The sequence below is a fragment of the Halichoeres trimaculatus genome, unplaced genomic scaffold (assembly GCF_033239565.1).
Source record: "Halichoeres trimaculatus isolate MK-OKI-2021-1 unplaced genomic scaffold, fHalTri1.1 fHalTri1_scaffold_21, whole genome shotgun sequence".
Taxonomy (NCBI): Eukaryota; Metazoa; Chordata; class Actinopteri; order Labriformes; family Labridae; genus Halichoeres; species Halichoeres trimaculatus.
In genome coordinates this window covers 18,750,909-18,772,470 of record NW_027437199.1, presented here as the reverse complement: position 1 = coordinate 18,772,470, position 21,562 = coordinate 18,750,909, and the positions used below count along the sequence as shown (strand labels likewise).

At 40.5% G+C, this 21,562-nt stretch overlaps 1 protein-coding gene across 1 annotated transcript in view; it reads right to left on the bottom strand.

Moving 5' to 3' along the window:
• Nucleotides 1-21,562, bottom strand: part of exoc4 (exocyst complex component 4) — a 198,302-nt gene that overhangs the window by 10,314 nt on the left and 166,426 nt on the right. The window contains exons 17-19 of the mRNA XM_074698040.1: nt 17,598-17,742; nt 9,322-9,500; nt 9,054-9,213 (exon numbers count right to left, since the gene is read on the bottom strand). Of these exons, the coding sequence (XP_074554141.1) occupies nt 9,054-9,213; nt 9,322-9,500; nt 17,598-17,742 (484 nt within the window). The remainder of the gene's footprint in view (nt 1-9,053; nt 9,214-9,321; nt 9,501-17,597; nt 17,743-21,562) is intronic.

Genomic DNA, 21,562 nt, shown 5'->3' with positions numbered 1-21,562 from the left:
TGTCAGCGTGTTCACAACGACACATTAGTTGGTTGGGGGGTTGAGGTGAGGACGGAGACAGGGGATGAGGGACCTCTTCATCAGCTGGATCTGAGACCTGTTGCTGTAGTAACAGATTCCCAGGCAGCAGGAACCAACAACAAACAGAGCTTCAGACTCACTTCCTTCTTTCCTTTATCCTGAAAACAGTGTGTGCATGTTCCACCAAACATGTTCAACCAACACTTGACCACCCAATAACACACTTTTTAAAAAATCTTCCCAAAAGTGGACTCATTTCATAACCCTAACCTTTCAATCTAATGTGGCGTAAGCAAACCGCTCATCTGGAAAACAATTCCTCAAGTGAGGCTCAGGGTGTGCGTGGCTGTAAAGTTCAGACTTTAAAATCCTTCTGCTCCCTCTTCCCCTCGATGCGATCGCTCATTTTAAATGTCAGCAGAAAGGATGAAATGATACAGGTGGTGCCGTTAAGCTGGATGTTACTTTTAACAGCCAACTTTGTGGTCATAAAAAGAACTGTCTGGTAAACAAGAAGCATTTATGGATCCTCATTTAGTTCCTGTGAAGACTAGTTCAGCAGCCTAGACAGAGAGGAACCTAAAATTGGGAAACAGAACGACTAATGTAGCATCAAAATGTAGATGGTCAGCAGGAGGGTACACGAGTTACACTAATCTTGAAAATAAAAAAAAAATAAAAATGCAAGACCAAACTTTGGTACAAGTGTATTTTGTATTTTAGTATGTCGTTTTGCAACATCATGTATCATCAGGCTTTGGTTTAAAATGGGGAAAATGCTTTTTTTCCTGCTGCATTCTGTGGATGTGAAACGAAAAAGGAACAACTCATCATTTACTGTAAAGCTGAGACTCATCAGAAAAATAATTAACAGATTCTACTCAAGAGGAACGATGTTGATCTTGATGAAATATTTAGCCTCTCTTTGATCGGGACACATTGTCACCTCATTGTGAACAGTGAACTGTACAGGGTGCACACCTTTCTGTCTTCACTATCCACTCTCACCTTGTTTCTTGCTCTACCCACTGTTCTGTCCACTCTAAATAAAGGCATAAACCACCAAAAATTGTCTTCTGAAAATGAAAATAACAGAGGGTCCTGGGTGGACGTTTCTTGAAAGTCCAAACATTGGTACAAACTTTAGTGTCGCGGTTCCACATCGAAAACTCAGATGAAAGCCGAGATGCTGTTTATTGTGAACATTAAAGACCTGTGCACACCAACGGCAAAGCGAATAAACGGCACAAAATTGCGAAAAATTCTGAGGCAAACTTTGACGTGCCTGGGCAAACTCCTCCAAACGTTGTCTTTGTAGTAAATGGTCCAGAATGTTGAATGTTTTGGTATGTGACTTGTCAACAACAAGAGTTTTGAACTGGCCGGATGTGTACTTGTTGCAAGCGAAACTTTGGAGAAATTGACCTCGGTCTGAAAAAATAAAGTAACGCTGCTGGCGTGAAAGCTTGCTTCGAAAAACAGTAGGTTAAAAAAAAAAAGAATAATATGCAAAACATTCACGAGAAAATAGCGTCTGGTGTGCAAAGGGCTGTTGAATTTTTTCTGCCTTGTCATATTATTTGGGCCAGAACAGAAAGACTTTGAGTATTTTCTTTTTTTTTATTTTGAGTCTTTTATAGATTGGTTCTCCAAGACAAGCTGGGTACTAAGTAAACCTAACACAAAAATTAAGAGACTGTACGTTTGCTAGATAACACTTTTTAATGTAACAATGCCTCTTGGCAAGTATACTGTACTGTTGGAAAGCCAGTTTTAGGCCCAAATTCGTGGGATGAGCAGCAGAGTTGAGTTGGATTGTGCCAATGAAAGTTTGCCAAATCTTCTGTGCTGATGCCAAACAGGTTATGTTGCTGTGCCGGAGCTAATTTAGCAACTGGTTGGCATCACCTGTGAGCATGGGTCCTGTATTGTTGCAAAAACAAAAAAATCTGTCAAACACAAATTACTTAAACTCTGATGCTAAGTTTAGTTTTTTTCTTATTAGTCTTGCATGTCATTTGCTGATTTGATGGGCTTTATTCAGAGAAATAGCAACATTACTTCAAATATCAGTTCTTTTAAACATGCAATAAATACATTTTCAGATAAGTCTACAACTTGATTTAAATGTCAAATGTATGCTGTCTTATTTCTATTAAAGGAGCTAAATATGGATTCAGTTTTGGCTCATTCTTACTTCTTTCAGTCTTTGTCTTCCTCTACTTTCCCTTCCTCTCCATTTCTCTCCCTCCATGGCAGAGCAATTGTCTCTCCTCCAGTAATGAGGAAAGGTCTGCAGAGACACTGAGACTAAAGCCTCATCAGCAAAGACCAGCCCTATCATGCTGCGCCAAGCCCAACAAACACAGATACAAACACACACATGCATGCACACACTCACTGGCTTCATCAGCAAAGACCTGCCTCATCATGCTGCGATGTGCATGTATATTAACACACACGCACATACACACACATGTGGACAGTTTGCACAGACAGGTTTCATCAGCAAAGACCAGACTCATCACACTGCATTTTGCGCATGCACAAAGGAGCAGAGGAAGGGAGGGGCTGAAAAAAAGGAAGGGGGAGAAAAAACAATTCAGCAGAGGCGGTGCAGGTGGTTGGATGTTAGCGCAGAAAAAAAAAAGACGAGAGACAGAGAAAATTGAAGAAAAAAGGACTGAGAGGGGAGGAAGAGAGAGATAAAGAGGGAGACAGAAGGTGACAGGGAGGGAGACAGAAGCCGAATGAAGTGACAGCGTACTGAAGCCAGGCCTAAATACAAACAGTTTTATCTGTTGACTCCCACTACCTCCTGACACGGCCGTCAACTGTACTTATTACCACATTCTCTGCAGCCACACAAGCCTGTCTGCTCACACATACACACACAAGGATGGTGCATTTGTAGATACACACACACCATATTGAAGAGAAACGCAGGGGCTGAGGCGGTTTACTTCAGGACACCGTACAGCACACAAGGTTCTTGTACAATTCACACATGTACGCCCGCTCACTGTAGTAATTTCCTGCAGCAGACAGGTGGGTGCAGTGGGCTGAACCCTGGGGCATCTCTACAGCAAGCCTGTCAGACTGCTGTTTAGCCTAGCTACGAGCTAAGGGGGCTTGTGAGTTAGCTAGTTGTTATGACAGCCCGCAACCTGCCTACACGGGTCAACGGGCAGCGGTGAGCTCCAACGTCTGTGTGTGGGTGTCTAGAAAAGGTGCAGTGCCACACATCTGAGATTTTAACAGGTCAACAGATACGCATTTCCTCATGTTTACCTTTGATAAGGGATATTTTTGTCCACATGCATTGATGTGCAACATGTCGGTTGGTCGTGTTTGCTAAAATCTCCACGATAAAAAATGCATCCTAATTCATTAAAACAAGTCTTTCAAGTATTTTTGACTTAAAGTAGCTTCAACCGTTTTCTAAATACTATTTGATTGGTGTTGGTTGCATTGACACTTTTGACTGGAATCTGTTGTGTTTTCTCAGATTACAGACTTCATTTCACATTTACTCACATTTACAAATTTATTTACATACAAGATTTCACCTGCAGCAGCCTTTAGCATGTCAATGCTAACTGGTGCAAGGCCTGATGTTTCCCACATGGTGAGAAGAAGAAAGTGAAGATGACATGCTGATTCTCTGTCCTTCCAATTATCGTTATTGGGAATGTAGGATCTATCTCCAATAAGATGGATGAGCTAGCCATGCTAACCCAGCAACAGAGGGAATACCAGGGAGCAGAGTAACACCATGCTATTCATAGCTATGGCTAATGAAGCTAATACTGAACACAAACACCACATTGGAGGGATTTCATCTGTTGTGAGCAGACAGGATACAGGAGAGACTGAACAGACCAGAGAAGAAGTCCAGCTCAGTCCTGGACCCTGTGGAGGTGGAGGCTGACAGGAGAATAATGCCCAAGCTATCGTTTCTGATTGACATTTTTTCTAGTCCACACTTGTTGCATTATTTTATTTATATATTCTGGAACTTTTTGCACTGTATACTTTCTTGTACTGCTGCTCTGACTCTGAATTTCATTCTGTTATATTCTATTCCTCATGAGCACTAACACCTACTGACATAGGGACCTGACTCTTTCAGATCTCTAACTCTGCTTTTCTTTGTTTTAGAAACTTTTTGCAGGATGCAAAGCAACAAGTATGCATTTATAGTACAACAGTTTGAAACCTGACAACAAGCAAACTTTGTAAACTCAGTTTGTAGCATAGTTTAGTCTAGGGATGTCTCAATCCGATATACTGATTGGTATTGGCGCCCGATATGGTTATGCTTGGAGGATATGCTAGAATCAGATTTTGTTATGTGATCACGACCAATTCAATTTCACGTTTTCAGCACCATCACGCTTTACAGCTGCTGTAAATTAAACCAGGTTGCAAGCATGTCACTGTGTGGGACTACTTCTCTTTAGAGAAGCAATGACAGTAAAACAGCGTCTTGCAACATCTGTAAAGTGAGTGTTCCTCAAGGAGGAACCAAAAGGGCTCACTTTAAAACAACAAATATGATTCGTCATTTACAACAGAATCACCAAACGGAGTATAAGATTTATCAGGGAAAGGTATCGGATCAGTATCAACAGTGGTACTATCAGCCTGGTGCCCAAATATGAATCCAGAATGTGTTACTTTGTCAACTCACCCATCACTGCTAAAATTTGGCCAGCACAGTGACACCAAAGAGTCTTTAGGTATATGGGTTGTAAATGGATTTGTGTTCTTCTGGGAAAATCTGACCTAACCAGGGATGGTGAGAAATAAAATTTGGAAATAACCAGTTTCAGTGCTAAAAATCTCATTTTAGGTTGTGGATTATGATCAGGCGAATGTATAAAAGTGAGACTATTTCGAGACCATTTATAAAATCCCCACAGCGCCTTTAGTTGGAATCACATGGGCAATAATGAGTAAATCAGAAAACAAAAACAGTGCATCTCTTAAAGACAATAAATGAAAAAAAAGCAGGGGAGTTAAAAAACATTAAGGCTTGAAGGTATCTACTTAATGTAGCGTTGCAGCACACATTATCTTCTAAGATTGTACATCTCAGTTACAGCTCATTAATTTGGAATCTATATATACAGTTTCTTAATCTGTTGCCAAGCAAAACAAGCCAGTTATCCAAGAGTGGACTGTTGCCAGGCAACACTAAGTTTTTTAAAAGTTTTATTGTTCTGTTTTTCACAGGAGCTGTTGTGCCTCCTGGTCTTTTCAAGACAAAAGCTTTGAAAAAAGAAACATCACCTTTATCTCATCTCTGCTTCTGTCGAGATAGAAGAAATCAACATAAACAGAGGCAAAGAGGGAGAAAGAGAGATAGAAACACGGGGAAATGAGAGGCGATCAATGGGGTGATAAGGTTGAGGGTGCTGTCGATACACACACACATGCACTCACACAAACATGCGAGGCACACACAGATGTGGCGTCACACGTCAGATCTGCAGAAAAGTGCAGAGCCACTGAGCTGTTCCTGAGCAGATGGCCTGTGTGTGTCGACTTGTGTGTTACAGTTTAAGTGTGTGTGTTTGACCTTGACCCACAAGCTGATATTGCTGCCAAACTTCTGACTGAGAGACATGAGACCACCATAGGACCTTTTCAAACACGCACACGCTCTCTTACATCCAGATTTGCATTTTTACACCCTGTGCAATCTTTAGCATTGACACACCAAAGGTATATGATGGATTATGTTGAACATGAACATGGATTCGGCCACAAGGTGGCACTGTTAGCACATTATTTACCCCAGTTTATGAGACCGGGAGAAGTGGGAGCGTGAGAGAGACAGAGTGGGTGTGTGAGTGTGTGCCTCTGTGAGTTTTGCAGTGCTGGTAACTCTCCTCAGTTTTAACTCAGATCAATGGTTACAACAGCGCCCTTGTCCAGGTCGCTCTAAATTCTAAATCTCATATAAGCACAGAGAGAAAAACACGCTTTAACACTCCTACTCACACACACACTTACACACACACGTGGGGATTTAAAAACATGGGTAAACAGGCAGGCATCTGCAGCCTTTCTCTAAAGCAGGCCTCCTGCTGGGATCATTTCCTTTCCTCATTCCTTGCTGTCTTCTCTACAGGTGGTGATAAAACACTAATGAATATTCAGCTTTTAGTCGCTCTTAGTGAGACTGACGCATTACTGCTGATGCTGCTGGCCAAAGGTTGTTTATCAACAGCACGACAAAAGATTTCTACCCACAAATGCAAAAACCGGAATAAATGCATGGAGCTAACTTTCGAATAAAAATGCCTTTAGCATAAAAATGTTGATTCCAGAAGTGTGATTGCGTTGTGTCTATGTGGAGGTTTTGTGTGTGTGTCTGCTGGAGTTGGTGTGTCATGGAGCCAGAGGCCGGCCAATCCAGAAAGCCATGAATTTGTAAACAATGCGCTCGGCAATTCCCAATCAACACCTCCACACCGACCCACGCCTCGTAATCAGAGCAAGTTGGAGAGCGGGAGGGAAAGACAGAGGAGCCATCACTGGCGTTTCTCCATAATCAAAGCAGACAGAGGGTAGAAATAACATGCTAATCAATGGTCCTCTGCATCCAGTGTAGCTCAGGTCTTTTCAGTCTACTTCGCTGTTTTTTTTTCTTCCTGGACAGAAACTTGGCTCACAATACCGGCGTGATACAAATGTCCAAACACGGACTGCAGCACATGGACACCCATTCATTTTAACACATGACACGCTCATAATGAAGGCAGGAGCCGTGAAAGGAGCTAATTAACCTGACGGTGCAACATGACAACATGGAAGGCATGGGTAAACATTTTTTATAACAACTAATATCAGGGTAGAGAAGATTAGAAGAGGTGTGCTGCAGAAGATATTTGATGTTGCCATGGGAACGTAAAGAAACACATTTCTAAAACTTTGAGGTAGGTTTTAGAAGTCATACCTTGTTTTTTAGTTCAATCAGAAGAAAAATTAAGTCTATTAGTAGGGATACATGATATATCAGTATCAGTATCAGTATCGGCCAATGTTGGTCGTTTTTTTAATTTACTCAATAGCTGCCGGCTATTTTCAGAGCATCTTCAACGAACTTTCAAGACCCAAATAATATTGTTTTCTAACCAAAACTACCTAAGAAGTGTGGACTCTCTTCTTTTATGTCTCTCTTCTTGTTCTTAATCCAAAAAACAGACCAAGTAGTTTTTTGACCACGTTCATCTCGGGGGCTCCATCCTTTGTCACCCTTCATGGTCATCTTTTCTCACAGTCCCCCCGCTCCTTCTCTCTGAACTACTGCGACACATCATCTCAGATTGTTTTTTTTTTTTTTTTTTTTTCACCAATATTGATATCAGTAAATATCAGTTATCGGTCATAACAGCAATATTAATACCAGATAATGGTTCCGGCTAGGGATGGATACCGAATTAGGTACTTTTCTAGGTACCGACCAAATTCTGTCAATTGTACCGGGCACCAATTCAAGTAAAACCAAAAGGTACCATGTTTAGGTACCCACATGCATCCTGGTGACTATGAAGAGAGTGGAAGAGAAGGCAATATTCCAAAGTGGACATTACAAGGTTATAAATTGAAAGATAAATATGTTAAATTATTTTTTTTTTTATATTTTATTATTAAAAAAATATATTTTCTACCATATAAACTCATAAAAGTGCCAAAAACTGGTACCGTTGGGTATCGGCACCTGTTGCCAGGTACCGGGCATTGGTACCGTATCATTTCAAATGTAAAAGGCACCCATCCCTAGTATCAGCTAAAATTTTCATATCGGTGCATCCCTATTTGTTAGTCACTATTAACTATGACTAGGGATGGGTACCAAACTAGCTACTTTTATAGGTACCCACTGAATTTTGTCAAAAGTACCGGGTACCGATTCACGTAAAATCAAAAGGTACCATGTTTAGGTACCTAAACACATCCTTGTGACTGTGAGGGAGCTGAAGAGTAGGGGGTTTTCCATGCTGGACATGAACACAGCATTGCGAGGTTATATATTGAAGAATAAATTTGTGAAACTGAGAAGAATTTACATTTCATTATTAACCAAATAGATATTTTTTATCACATAAACTCACAAAAGTACTAAAAACTGGTACTGTTGAGTACCAATACCGATTGCCAGGTACCGGAAAAAAGTACCGTAACGTATCAACGTATCAAATCTGAAAGGTACCCATCCCTTTCTATGACTCACTCATTTGTTGACTTCAAATTCACCCTCACTGTCTTCTCCAAGCTAGTTCAACGCCTCGCCCAGTGGAAGACATTTTTCTGCAGCTTTCCTTCCGTTTGGTTTGAAACCCCAAGTCTTCCTCTGCCTTCCTCATCTTTTCCATCATTCTTCCTCGAAAAAAAAAACAAAAAAATAAAAAATCACCCCTCTCTTTCTTGTCTTCCTCTACCTTACTTGCTCCCTCCCTCTACCTGCTTCTTCTACCTTTTCCACAGATATCTGAGTGCTGATTTCCCCCATGCCCATCAGGGCTCCAGCACCGGGCGACAGCAGAAAGACTCGCAAAATGTCAATGTCTGAATGAGAAATAAACAAAAATAAGTGGAGACGGAGATACACAATTTGGCTGACAATCTGTTTGACCATCTGTCTGGTTTGAGCGAACATCGTTGCCGGCTCAGCTTGTGGACATTGTGTGCTTTGTCTGTGCGGGTTTAAGGTTTAAGCTGGAAAACATCACAAACCATAAAGAAATGCCCTAACATAATCAATCTTTTTTTGTTATGGTTCAACTTTGAGATGTAACAGTTATTAGGACAGATTTTGATCTTAAAATTGCAGGAAGACAAAAAAACACAAGAAAGAAAAAACAGAATAACAAATTTTCCAGCAATTTCAGCCCGACTGAGCCTTTTCACAAGCCTGTACTGGTGGAAAATGAGCTCTGCTTCATGCACATCCTCAAAAAGACTGTTCCAGGTGAACTTAACTGCAGCTAACTCTGTGAAGAAAAAAAAATCCACTCCACCTGGCGAAGTCGAGGTCAGCCTCCCTCGACATGGTGATGTTGGTGAGGTTCTGCTGGAGGACAAAGATGTTCCTGCACATCTTCTTGATGCCAGACTCACTGATCCTCTTGAAGTACTGGGCGCCATTGATGAGGATACAGGAGATGAGATGACCCAGACCTAAAGAGGCAACGGAGGAAAGGGGGATAAAGCGCAAAGAAGAGATGTAAGGGGGAAGGGGAAAAGGCTTTGGATGTCAGAGTCGACTATTTGAATGTTAAGTCTTGCCTTCAAAGATGTACTGGAACTTGTGCTGCTGTAAGGCAGCCCCCATTGCTTCCTCTATTGTTGAGATGTCCTTGTTGAGCTTGACTACCAGAGGGTCGTAGTCCATGCTCTCCACATTGGCAACAATGGCGTAGTTGCCCTGCTTTGTCAGTGGGATCAGGTAATGGAAACAGTGCACCCTGTGAAAAGACAAGAGAACGAATTTGAAAAAAGTTTGAAAATGTGGATATATATTTGTTTTTCTTAATAGTTCACTACTTGTAACTTAACTTACAGATCTGGACTCATATCTGAATTTTAAAAAGCACATTAAGACAGATACAAATTCAGCCTACTATCGCTTAAAGAATGTGTCCAGGATTAAAGGACTGATGAGTCAGCAGGACTTAGAAAAACTGGTCCATGCTTTTATCTTCAGTAGGCTTGATTACTGTAACAGCGTCTTTACAGGTTTCCCTAAAAAATCAGTCAGACAGCTGCAGCTGGTTCAGAACACTGCTGCTCAAGTCCTCATGAAGACCAAGAAAGGGGATCACATCAGTCCAGTTCTGAGGTCTTAACACTGGCTTCCTATTTGTAAGAGGATAGAGTTTAAAACACTCCTGTTGGTTTACAAAGCTCTGAATGGACTAGGGCCAAAATACATCAATGCTCTTTTGATCCCATATGAACCATCAAGACCACTTAGGTCTTCTGGATCAGGTCTGCTTTCAGTCCCCAGAGTCAGAACTAAACATGGAGAGGCAGCATTCAGCTTCTATGTTCCAAATATCTGGAACAAGCTGCCGGGCAATATCAGGTCTGCTGAAACTCTGAGTTCATTTAAATCCAGGTTGAAGACCCACCTTTTTACAGCTGCCTTTTATTAGAGCATTTTAACAAATCATTTTAATATCTTGTCTTTAATTCTGCACTGCCACTCTTATCTTAAAATCTATTTTAAAATCTGTTTACATTTTTTTTAATTGTTTTATCGTATCTTTTTTAATTATTCTCCTTTATAATTGAATTTTAATTGTTTTCTATAATTTGTTTTGCCAGTAAAGCACTTTGAATTGCCATGCTGAAATGTGCCATATAAATAAACTTGCCTTGCCTTGCCTAACTTAGAGGTAGGGTCTGCAAGATTTTCCAAAGAAAAAAAAATTTTTTTTAACAGGAATAATCCTGCTCAATTGCCTCCTATGGGCCTCTATACATGCGTGTCAGTATCAGTGTCTGCCTCAACCCCCTCCTCAGCGTATGTGTTGTTTTGGTTGTATCAGGATGTTTCTGGGAGGAGAATAAGCATAATTATATCTGCCAATCATAGAGCACCCAGTGTGCAAGTGACTTTTTTGTGTTGATGATTGCGAGTGGAAGAAGCTAATCAGAGCATAGTGGATAGTGGACGTAGCACAAAAAAAGATCGACACAACCAAAAGTGAATCAAAACGCCAATCAGATAAAGCTTTTTCCTAAACGAGGGTGAAGTTTGGCTCGACTTTCTCGCACTTAGAGAGCAGCACAGGACAAAATAAAGACAGAAGTTGTCTTTATGCTGAGCAGGAAAGAGTCAAATACCGTGATTAGCTTGTGATGCTGCAGGTGGTTGCTGGGCTAGTGAGTGTGTTTATGAGCCAAGGAGGAGGAGCCCATTTTGAATATCATTTTCAAATACTTACAAGTCATGAAAATTCCTGCACACCCTACCTTTAAAGATGCTAATTTTGCTACAACTTTAAAAAAAATTACCCATGTGTTTTTGCATTTACCACTGAATGACTGAAATGAACTGGTGCAGAGTTTCCAAACAGCATTGAAGAGATGGGTAACCATGTGCTGCATTATTCTCTGTTAGACATCAGGTGTCCTTGAGTGTTCTCGTGTACACATTCACCTGCTCAAACACCCATAATTTCAGCTTCAGTCATTATGTTTGGAGTACTCTTAACATTTCCACTCACTCATCTGCCAGTGCACCAATGCTCAATGCTATTCAGACGGGAAAACTTGTAATCTAAGGGCAACCTGTAGAGCACAGAGCAAAAAAACAGTGCTCTGTTCAACTCTTCTAAAAAGACTAGAAAGTCCATTAAATTGACAGCTTACATTCTACAGAAAAAGCCTCCCCAATCCTTTCATTTTTTATGTATTCAAAGCCTATTTGTGCAGCCAGAGGATTCCCATGAGTCTCTTTCATGTCCAAAAAACAATGATAATATACATGAGTGCCGTGAGGGGAATCTTTATGACTTTGTCTGTCTGCCCAAAATACTGTGTTTTAAGATGTTCCATAATTCAGTTTCTCTGAATTTTTTATCCAACAGAAAGTTGAATGAAGATGTGGTGCAAACGCAGCTCAGTGCTCTTGGCAAGGCAGCTGCTCCAGTGGAGTAATTGTGGTTTGAGGTTGCTGAGGGGTTTTTGCTTTTCTTGGCAGCGATCCAAGAATCACGTGTATTTGGTACAAGCTGATTTAACTTTACAAGAGACCTCTATTTTTCCAAGTTTGTCTCATGTTTGCAATGATCTATCTTTAAGAAGGAGGTATTATACTTTGAACAAAGGTTTCCATCAGCAGGTAAACTGGTACCCGAGTCTTCACAGCTTAGATGTAGGGGTCCTCTCAAGCCCCATTTCCACCAAGTTGTTCAGTTTGGTTCGTCTCAGAACAGCACACATTTTGTTGTGTTTTCTTTGAATAAAACTGGGACAAGTTCCCAAATTACCAACCCGTACTGTCCCACTTCCTTGTACCTTTCTGTTGGGGTGCTAGACATACCGAAACTGACCCCAGAAGGTGGAGCTGGGAACACTGCTGTCTGTGATTGGTTAAAGAATTGTATATTTTTTTCTTGTGGCACATGACAATTGGATGGATTTATTTTTAGATTTACTGATCCAGCCCGTACCAAAGTATACTGATCTATAGTGACATCACAAAGTCATCAAACTCCTTTTATGGTCGTGTTATATATTTCGGTAATAATTAAAGTTACTCAGTATTTTATCTAGTCTTATGTTCTTGTTCAGTCTCAGGGTTGATGTATATTTATCTGGCAGATAGACTGAGAGCTCCTGTCTCCAGATTGTGTCTGTAAGGTCTCTTCGACCCCGTGCAAACTTTCACCTAGGCCATGTCCAAACGTAGCCCAATATTTGGGAAACCACGTTTATTTTTATACGTTTGGACCTGTCATCCACACAAAACCGCAGCTTTACGTCACTTAAAACAATGTTTTCTGAAAACTCTGGCCAAAGTGAAGATTTTGTAACACTCCAGTTTTGTGGTTTCATGTGGACCCCAGTAAATGGAGTGTTCGGTTCTCAAACATCAGAGCTGAATGATGTCCACACTTATCGGTGGATTTGCCCACTGCTTGTGGACGAAAGTATTTTTAAAAACAAACAAGGGGGGGGGGGGGGGGGGTGTTCGTTTTTGAAACACCCCACTACTTGTGGAAATGGCTTTTGTCTCCTAGCTCCTTGTTTTGCTTTATCAGCCACACACTTGGATAGCACATCTCACTGAACCTGACACCAGCTGTGGTGGAGGCAGTGGTGTATGTTTGTTGGCCAAATACTCTGGGGTGTTTAGTTAAACTCAACCTCTGTGTAGGCGAAACAATGACTGTTTTAAAACTGTATTGCTCCCAGATATCAGGGCCTCATTCTTTCAAGACCAGGGCTGTAAACTTTACTTGTGATCAGAACGAATGCTGAACTGAGAAATAGCTCCTCTTTGAGTAATTCTTGAGAAGTGAACGGGTGTCAGAGGCAAGGACAAGTACACCGGACATGCCCAAGTTTCCTGCTCGCCAATGAGAAGGCAGTAGGCTTTTGAGTAAGAAGAGTTACTTACAGTTACAGCCACTTATATCAGAACACTGTTTCCATATCTTATTTTTGTTATTACAATTTCTCCCTCTCTCTCCCTTCTTACATAATCCCTATGTACACCCCACTTGTTCTCTGCTCATCAGGGTGAGGAAGGTATCGGTGAGCAGGTTAGTCTGTTGACCAAGCGGCAACCTCCAGTGTAAAAATATGAAAACACTGAGGTGCTAAAATCTGTTGTTTCTTGAGTAGGGATGGGTACCTTTCACATTTAAAACAATACAGTACCAATGCCCAGTACTTGGCAATCCATACCAGTACTCAACAGTACCAATTTTTGGTTCTTTTTTGTGTATATGTGGTAAAAAATATCAGTTTTTAAAATAACAGAATACAGAATTTTTTCAATTTAACATATATATTCTTCAATATATAAACTTGCAATGCTGTGTTCATGTCCAGAATGGAAAATCACCTACTCTTCCACTCCCTCACAGTCACAAGGATGTGTTTAGGTACCTAAACATGGTACCTTTCAATTTTACATGAATCGATACCCCGTACTTTTGACAGAATTTGGTTGGTACCAATAAAAGTACCTAATTCTGAATCCATTCTTGAGTACCCACTTTAGGCTGATTCTGGAGGTACAGGAAGTCACGTACACCAAGCCAAAAAAAGCAGTTTTCACAGCAAGAAATTAACCTATTTACAGCCTGGTTCAAAAAATGTATCCAGACTGAATTGCTAATTTTACTATCAGCACACACTGTATGGGGTGAATTTTTTCTAACTCTGCGGTTTAGAGGATATTAAGATCATGAGCTCGCCCAATAAGAGGCACAGCTCAGCTCACGTGACTGACACTTCCAATATGGCAGCTACAGCCGATCTGCTTCAAAAGTCTGTTTCAGAAACAGACAGTTGACGTTGACTGAAGTATTCTTCATCTCAACACTGTGTTACAGCTCTTCAGGAGGGTTGGAAGGATTGCCAGGTACGATCTGAAATCCCTGGGTCTCCTCCCAGTTTGATGTTTAAAAAACCTTAAAAGTAAACAAGTCTCTGTCATATATCTGTTTACTACTACCAAATGTCTTAGAAGCAAAGATTAAAATTCCATCTTCAGAACAAAGTGTCGTTCTTCCCTTTGCTCATTCTTAACACTTGCATCCTCATCCATTGTATTGAAGGCCTGCTGAAAGCCTGCTTTTGTCTGAACCTAACAAATCAATACATTTGTGGTTTCATAATTACAGACTGAGCAGTGAGCAGAAAGGTATACGAATTTGATCCAATCATAAAAAACATATAAAATGATATGGGTGAGTATCTCTTACCCTGAGGCAAAGCCAACAACCACGCCTCAATCTCACTCTCAACTCTCTCCGTTCACTCTTTGCTCACACTTAAAAACTGCACCTCCCTCCTTTAACCTCCCACCCTCATCTCCTTCTCACTCTTCCATCTCTTCCCCTTCCCAGCCTCCACTCCTGCTCTCTTCCTCATGGCTTCATTTAGCTGGTACCACTATCAGGGGAAATTCGCTAGATGGGGAGAGTCAATGGAGTGTGACATATAGCTAGACATCAGCCTCAGGGAGGGTTTTCTTCCAAAATCATAAACAATATTGCATAAGCTACACAACAGCCCATGGGGAATGGTGGTACACGGAGGGATGGAGGCGAGGGGGAGGGGAGGAGGATGATGGAGGGCTATTAGTGGTTGTGAGGGGGAGAAAGTATATGGTGTGGTAAATTAACCCAGCTATTGATGTTCAAAACACATACTCAAGACATAGTAAGAAATCCTAAACTTGTGCATTCAGGGTAAAATGTGACGCCAGTTGTAATTCCTGTCCGTGTGATTTAATGACATCTCCTCCAGGCGTGTGTGGTGCGAGTCTGGTAACTGGGTTTCAAATGATTTAGAATCATACTAAAAAATATGTTTCATTCAGTCAGGAAATAACGCAAGCTGTGTGTGGTGACCTTAAACGACATGCTGAAACATACAGACCAAATTTTGTGATTTTTAACTCTTGGCATAGGGATTTGAATATCTGAATGGAAATGCGAAAATATCTTTGAATATTTGGCAAGGCAATGTGAGGCACAAATGAAGGCAACGCTTGTTAACATATAAAGAACACATTTTTCTACACTTCTTTCTAGCCTATTTGTAACATGTTCACAAGCCACACTCTTCTACTTTTTCTCATCACTGAAAAAATAGCAACTTTGTTTCAACAATCTACTGATACATGAGCCAGAATCCTTCAAAAATCCTGTCAGATCTAGGGATGGCCAATGATTTTTGAACATTTGAATAGTCGTTAACATCAAAAAAATCAAATAGTTCATGTGACGTTCATTTGATCTTGTCTGGGGCAGATTGCAGTTTTATCCAGGATGCTGGAGCTATTACCTTCAATTTCACAAAGAGCAGGCCGAGCGGGACAGGAAGTTATGCATGGACACCATCGAAAATGCCCATTGACTTTAAAAATAAAACGAACCGTGTCCAAACCTGATCGTATATAACTTGACCACGTCAACAAACTGACATAATGAACAGAGCCAGACCAGAAGTCGACAGGTTGGAGGATTTACAGCCAAAACAAGAACGAGGAGACGCTCGAATGGATAAAATGGATGAACGAAAATGAGGTACAGAGCAAACTCTGCTCTAGCATATCACAAGTAGTCAACAACTATGCAGAAACTATACAGTCAGTGGTTGGCCCGGTCACCTGAGGAAGGGAGTTTGATGATCAACATGCAGAGCATAACAGCCCTCTCTATGTCTTTGTCAAAGTGTAATGATGGCAGGTACGAGTATGTGGGTGGGGGGCGGTGGTTTGCTGAGAGGAGGGAGCTTCAAATAGTTTTCAAATAGTTACAAGCAGATATCTAATAACTCTTTTGGTTGGAATGCCCATCCCTAGTCAGAACTCCTTCATGGTTGCATAGAAATGCACACCTTTAACTAATTGTTTGTTGAAGCACCTTTTGGTTTTATTACAGTCCTCAGTTTGTTTGTTTGTTTGTTTGTTTGTTTGAGAGTCTTTTAACACTGGAAGTCTTGACCTGGCAGGATTTGACCACTCTGCTTTGTATAGATGCTCCAAATCTTTTCTCCTGTGCACAGCCCTCTTCAGATCAGCCTTTCAGATTTTCAGTAGGATTCAGGTGTGGGCTCTGACTGAGGTATTCCAGAACTTTAATCTCCCTCTGGTAAAGCTATTCATTTGTTGATTTGGATGTACGCTTTGCCTCATTTTTACTTTTGTTATAAGGTGCAACTTTAAAAAATGTCTGCGGTGGTTTTGGTTTTCAGTTGTGTTTGATTTCTAGGTTTGGATCTTCTTGTGTGTCTTAGGGTTTTTCTAGTTATTCTTTGTGATTCTTGTCTGGTGTTTTTTGTGTTCATCTTAGATATTCTGTGTTTCCTGTTTTTGTCTTTGGTTTGTGTTCCTTGTGGTTCTGGTTTGGTGTAACCTGTGTTAACCTTAGTTATTTTTCTGTCTGTGTTTATCTTGTGTTTTTAGATCACTTGGTTACTCCCAGTGTTGGTTTAGTCCTTGTGTTTCCCTCCAGTTTGACTGTCCTTCATGTGTGTCACCTGTGTCTTGTTTCACACCTACGTCAGTTACTCCCTTATATAGTCCCTGTGTTTCTTGTGTTCCTTCGTCAGTTCATTGTCCTTGTCTTAGGGGTGGCAGTAGCTCAGGCCGTAGGGACTTGGCTTAGAAATTGGAGGGTCCCTTGTTCAAGCCCAGGTGCGGACCAAGATTGGAATTGAGCTGATAACTTGGGACACATTGGGAGGTGTTGGCTTACATTCCTGAGCACTGTCTTGAGCAAGGCATCAAAACCCCACCTGCTCAGGTGCGCGCTGAAGGTGCAGTACCTTCACTCTGACCTCTAATCAGTGCATGTTTCTGTGGAAAAGTGCTGTATGTGCGTGTGTGTATATAAATAGCATGTTCAGAGTCTAGAAAACAGAACTTCCCCCAAGGGGATTAATAAAGTATATCCCCTTATGTCTTTGTACTTCCTCTGGAGTGTTTCCATTGTTTTGGGTTTTGTTTGTTTTGTTAGAGTTTTTGGTTTGAACTTTGGTTTTGAGTTTTTGAATTTTGAGTTTAGTTAAAATAAAGTTTTTGTTTTATCTGCAATTGGATCCTTCTATCTTGTTTTTCCCTGGATTTATGACAAAATCAGGGACATCCTAGAAAGGCAGCTGGACTTTATTTGAGGTTAAACAGTCACTTTAGTGGCGGCAGATGTGAACTAACTACTATGTAACTCAGTTTATGATACCGGTCACATTAGAGGTGGTGAATATTCTGACATAATTTATCTTGGTCTCAATTATTTACATAATTCAAACTTCACATTTTAACAGGGGGGCCAACTTTTAAGTTTTATTATGTTTTCCTTTAACTTGCGTACCTGACTTCCAGGTGTAAAACAAGGAGACAGCGGTCGGCGATGTCCTGGAAACCCCTGGACAGGTCGTTCAGGGTCTGGAGAATCTGCTCTCTGCTGCGTTCGCTCTCTCCAACCACCTGGCTGTCTGCTGAGCACGCAGACACATCTGGATGGACAAGAAGACAAAGACAGACATCATTAACAAACACAGGTCTGCAAGAGGAGTAAAGAGGAAAGAGTATTGATTCATAGGACCCTTTTGGCAAAGTTCTGCTGCATCCACATCTGCAAAAGAAAGGCTGCTCCATACTTGACACTGACCTTTGACCTCTGCAATTGTGTCAGTCATAATAACTGTGACACGCTAAAGTCTGAATACACCGTACTCTCAAAGTTTCATCAGTGATTTTCATCAGAGATTAAAGATGATGCAAGCTCTCTTACAGTGCCCACGAAAGTGAAGCATAAGTTCACCCTCGCATACTTCTCGAGTCCTTCAGCGCGTACTTGTACTTTCTTCTCGCCACTTGTGCTGAGACAGCAGGAGCATGTGTCAGCGCACTGCATTGTAAACCACACAAAAGACTAGGGAGTGTGTGTGTGTGTAAAAAGAAAGGGAGAAAGAGGGAGAGCTTGGGAGCAAGAGAGCATGATGAGTGTATATAAATTCAGCCGCGTGTAGATCAATGGCCATAAATTAGCACGGGGAGGAAAGGGAGAGAAATTGGCCCCGTCACTCATATGTAAGTCTATTTGGTCAATGAGGCGATTGTGTGTGTGTGTACGAGTGTGTACGACCAGCGACTGTTGAGCAGGAGAATGCAGGGGTCCAGGATCGATGTGCCGCAGTCAAAGCCAGCTCCCCAGTTACTCTTCCTGCCCTTCCGAAGGTCACACGTGCATGCACACAGGCACACATGCATACACACACACAGCTGTGGACCGAGTGTCATCGAGTGTGAACGAAGGCCGAAATAATCTGTCCATGTGTCTTCTCTTCCTGTGACTGATGTTTTGGCCTGGTATTCACCAAATTCAAAAGAATTTAACCAAAAACGGATGTTTTGATGAATGAACACCTAATTGTTTGATTTTTTTTTCCCCTAGAAAAGGGAAGTTTTAAGCGCATCAACACCCATACCTTTTCTTTTTATACGTCTTTCTCTTCTTCTTTGTTCTGTTAAAGCTGCTTAGCTCTTATGTTTGCACATTCAGTATGCGCTACTAAATATGCACTTTGGTAACTTTTCCTCACAGTTACTTTAAATTAACCCCTGATAAGTCGAGGGACCATTGGCTTCTGCAAACAGCAGCGAGGTGTGTGTCAGGACCATCCAATCACTAGAGCAAACACACAGCGGGTGTGTGATGTGACACGAGTGTGACAGCGGCCCTTATAAACCACGTGTGTGTGACTTGTGGAGATAAAGGCTGGAGTAGTTTTTCTGAATAAAAAAGCTTGTACATGTGATATGAGGGTCTGCGTATGGAGAAGTGCCCTGTGCTGTACCTGTGAGCTGAGTTGCTAATTAACTGTCTTCTTGAGCAAACCTTGTGATAATGTGTGGGAGGACACTGCAGTGCAGTCATTTCAGGAGGTGCAGACGTCTTCTATTGTTATAGTGAGCTTCAGCTCAAAGTCAGGTTGTTTAGAGACTTTAGTGCTGGCTTTAGCCTAACAAACACAGAGAGAGAAAAGCTCTGATTAGCATCTATGGTTTGCAATGTGTCTTTTTATTAGCTAAAACATACCTGTGGTCAGGATATTTGGTCTACTTCTCATGTATCATCCAAAAGAATGAATTTAAGAATTCAAATAAAAAAAATGTGAAGAATGTATCCTCCTGTCTCACTTTCAGAAGTTATAATTTTAACAGAAAAAAACAAGCCCTCCTTTTCCAATGTTTTAATCAGTTTCATTGTTAACACAGCTAGAATTTTCTCTGAGATCTCTGAGATGATTACAGTGGAGGTTTACTAACACCACAGGTTTTTAATCAGTCTCTGTATTTGTTAATCTCACAACTTAACATTACACCACAGCAGGACTCTAACTAAACTACACTAGCTGATTAAAATTGTTGTTTTGTATCACACTCAAAGAAGAAACTTCACCAAAGCTTCATTTCAAACCAGTGGCAAACCACTCACTTACAGATTCTTTTAAGACTTTTCAGGGTGTCTTGTATGATCTCACTTGATTTCACAGGAAGCAAGAGAAAAGAAAACAGAAGCCAATAACCTAATGCAGTAATCTGAGTGAAGTGAACAAAAAGTCCAATCTTGATATTGAAATAATTAAATGGTAACAAAGCCTAGATTAAGCTGCAACCTCTGGGCTAAGTGTATGAGGCAATGCAAATGTGCTAAAAAAAACTGCAGTTCATCACATGTCCACTTGAGGCTGGCTCCGAAAATACTAGAAATCACATACACACCAAGCCAGCAAAAATAAACATATACAGCCTGGTCCAAAAAAAAAGACTTCAGTCAGAATTTTTTATTTCACAGAAACAGCACAAACTGCACAGGGGGTGATTTTTTTTCTAACCCAGCAGTTTAGAAAATATTCAATATTAATATCAAGAGTCTTCCCAATCAGAGGCACAGCTCTGCTGATTGACAGGTGCCTTATAGCTGCTAGCATGGAGGCTCAAAGCCCCTCCTAGTTCAAATATGGCTCCTGCCGACAATTTGCTTCAAAACTCTGTTTCAGAAACAGACAGTTGACATCACAGAGACTACATCCATTTATCATAAAGTCTCTGGTGCCAATCCAGCTCTATTTGACGTAGTTCTATGCTCTTTTTATGCATGTATAACGTCATCAATATCATATGTTTGTGCAATTTTGCCAGGCAGACCTGAAACAGCACAAAGGAAGATAATTACAGCAGCTCAGCAGTTTGGGGGTATTTCTTGGTTTGCCAAAAATGCAGACGGCAACTTGCAATGTGTCCAAGTTTATCAGAAACAGATTTTTCGCCAAGTAGTTTTTCCATTGTGAGGAATTTGTCTTGGTCTGTTGGTGCAATAGCTAATTAAAAAAAAAAAAAAAAAAAAAAAAAAAAGGTATTTTAAGAATAAACAAAACAAAACTTTTTTCATGCAAAGTAAAAACTGAAAAATAGAATTTAAACAAATATATAAACTAAGTGAAGATAAGAAAAAAATCTTCTTGCACTTAATGACCTGTTGCATTTTGTTGCACCAACTAAGGTTTTCCCTTCTGTTTTAATTCCTGCTTGTGTTGTACGCTGCCTTGGACAAAAGCGTCTGCAAAATGAAACTGTAGAAGATTAAAATATAAACAGAATGACTGTGAAAGTGGGATTTCCTTACTTATTCACTGCGGAAGGTTTACAGTTAAACTATCATTTCTGTTAGTGTTGGAGATTTACTCAATACACATTTATAATCCAGTTAAACAGTGACACAAGCAGTTTAAATATATATTTATTTCACCTGGTTTACAAAGTTAGATAAGACTTGAGTTGCCAAAACATAACTCTCAGTCTCATCCCAATTTGAAAAGAGGGTATTGTTTTTTTTCTTATATATATGTATATATGTTTATAGTTAGTTTTCGACTGCTACCTTTATTATCGTGATATACTCTGTTTCAACAAAACAATGGAAATTCCTGAATTTCCCTTTGGGATAAATAAAGTATTTTTCATTTCATTTCAAATACATGTTTTGAATGTAAACCCAGTTTAAGGATGTATATGGAAAGTTGCTGCCAAGTATGAACAATGAATTTGGAATTGCATTATTAATCCGTTATTGTGATATTATGATTCTATGACTATCAGTTGTTTATGCATGTATTATATTCTGTCTGGGTGGTGGGCACAAAAAAAGGAAGGGAAAAATGTGACCAACATTAGGATGCATTATTGTGTTAATGACACCAACTGACACAATTAAGTATATAAAAAAAGAAGAATTCAGAATGTTAAATTACTTGTGGAATTGAATCAGAT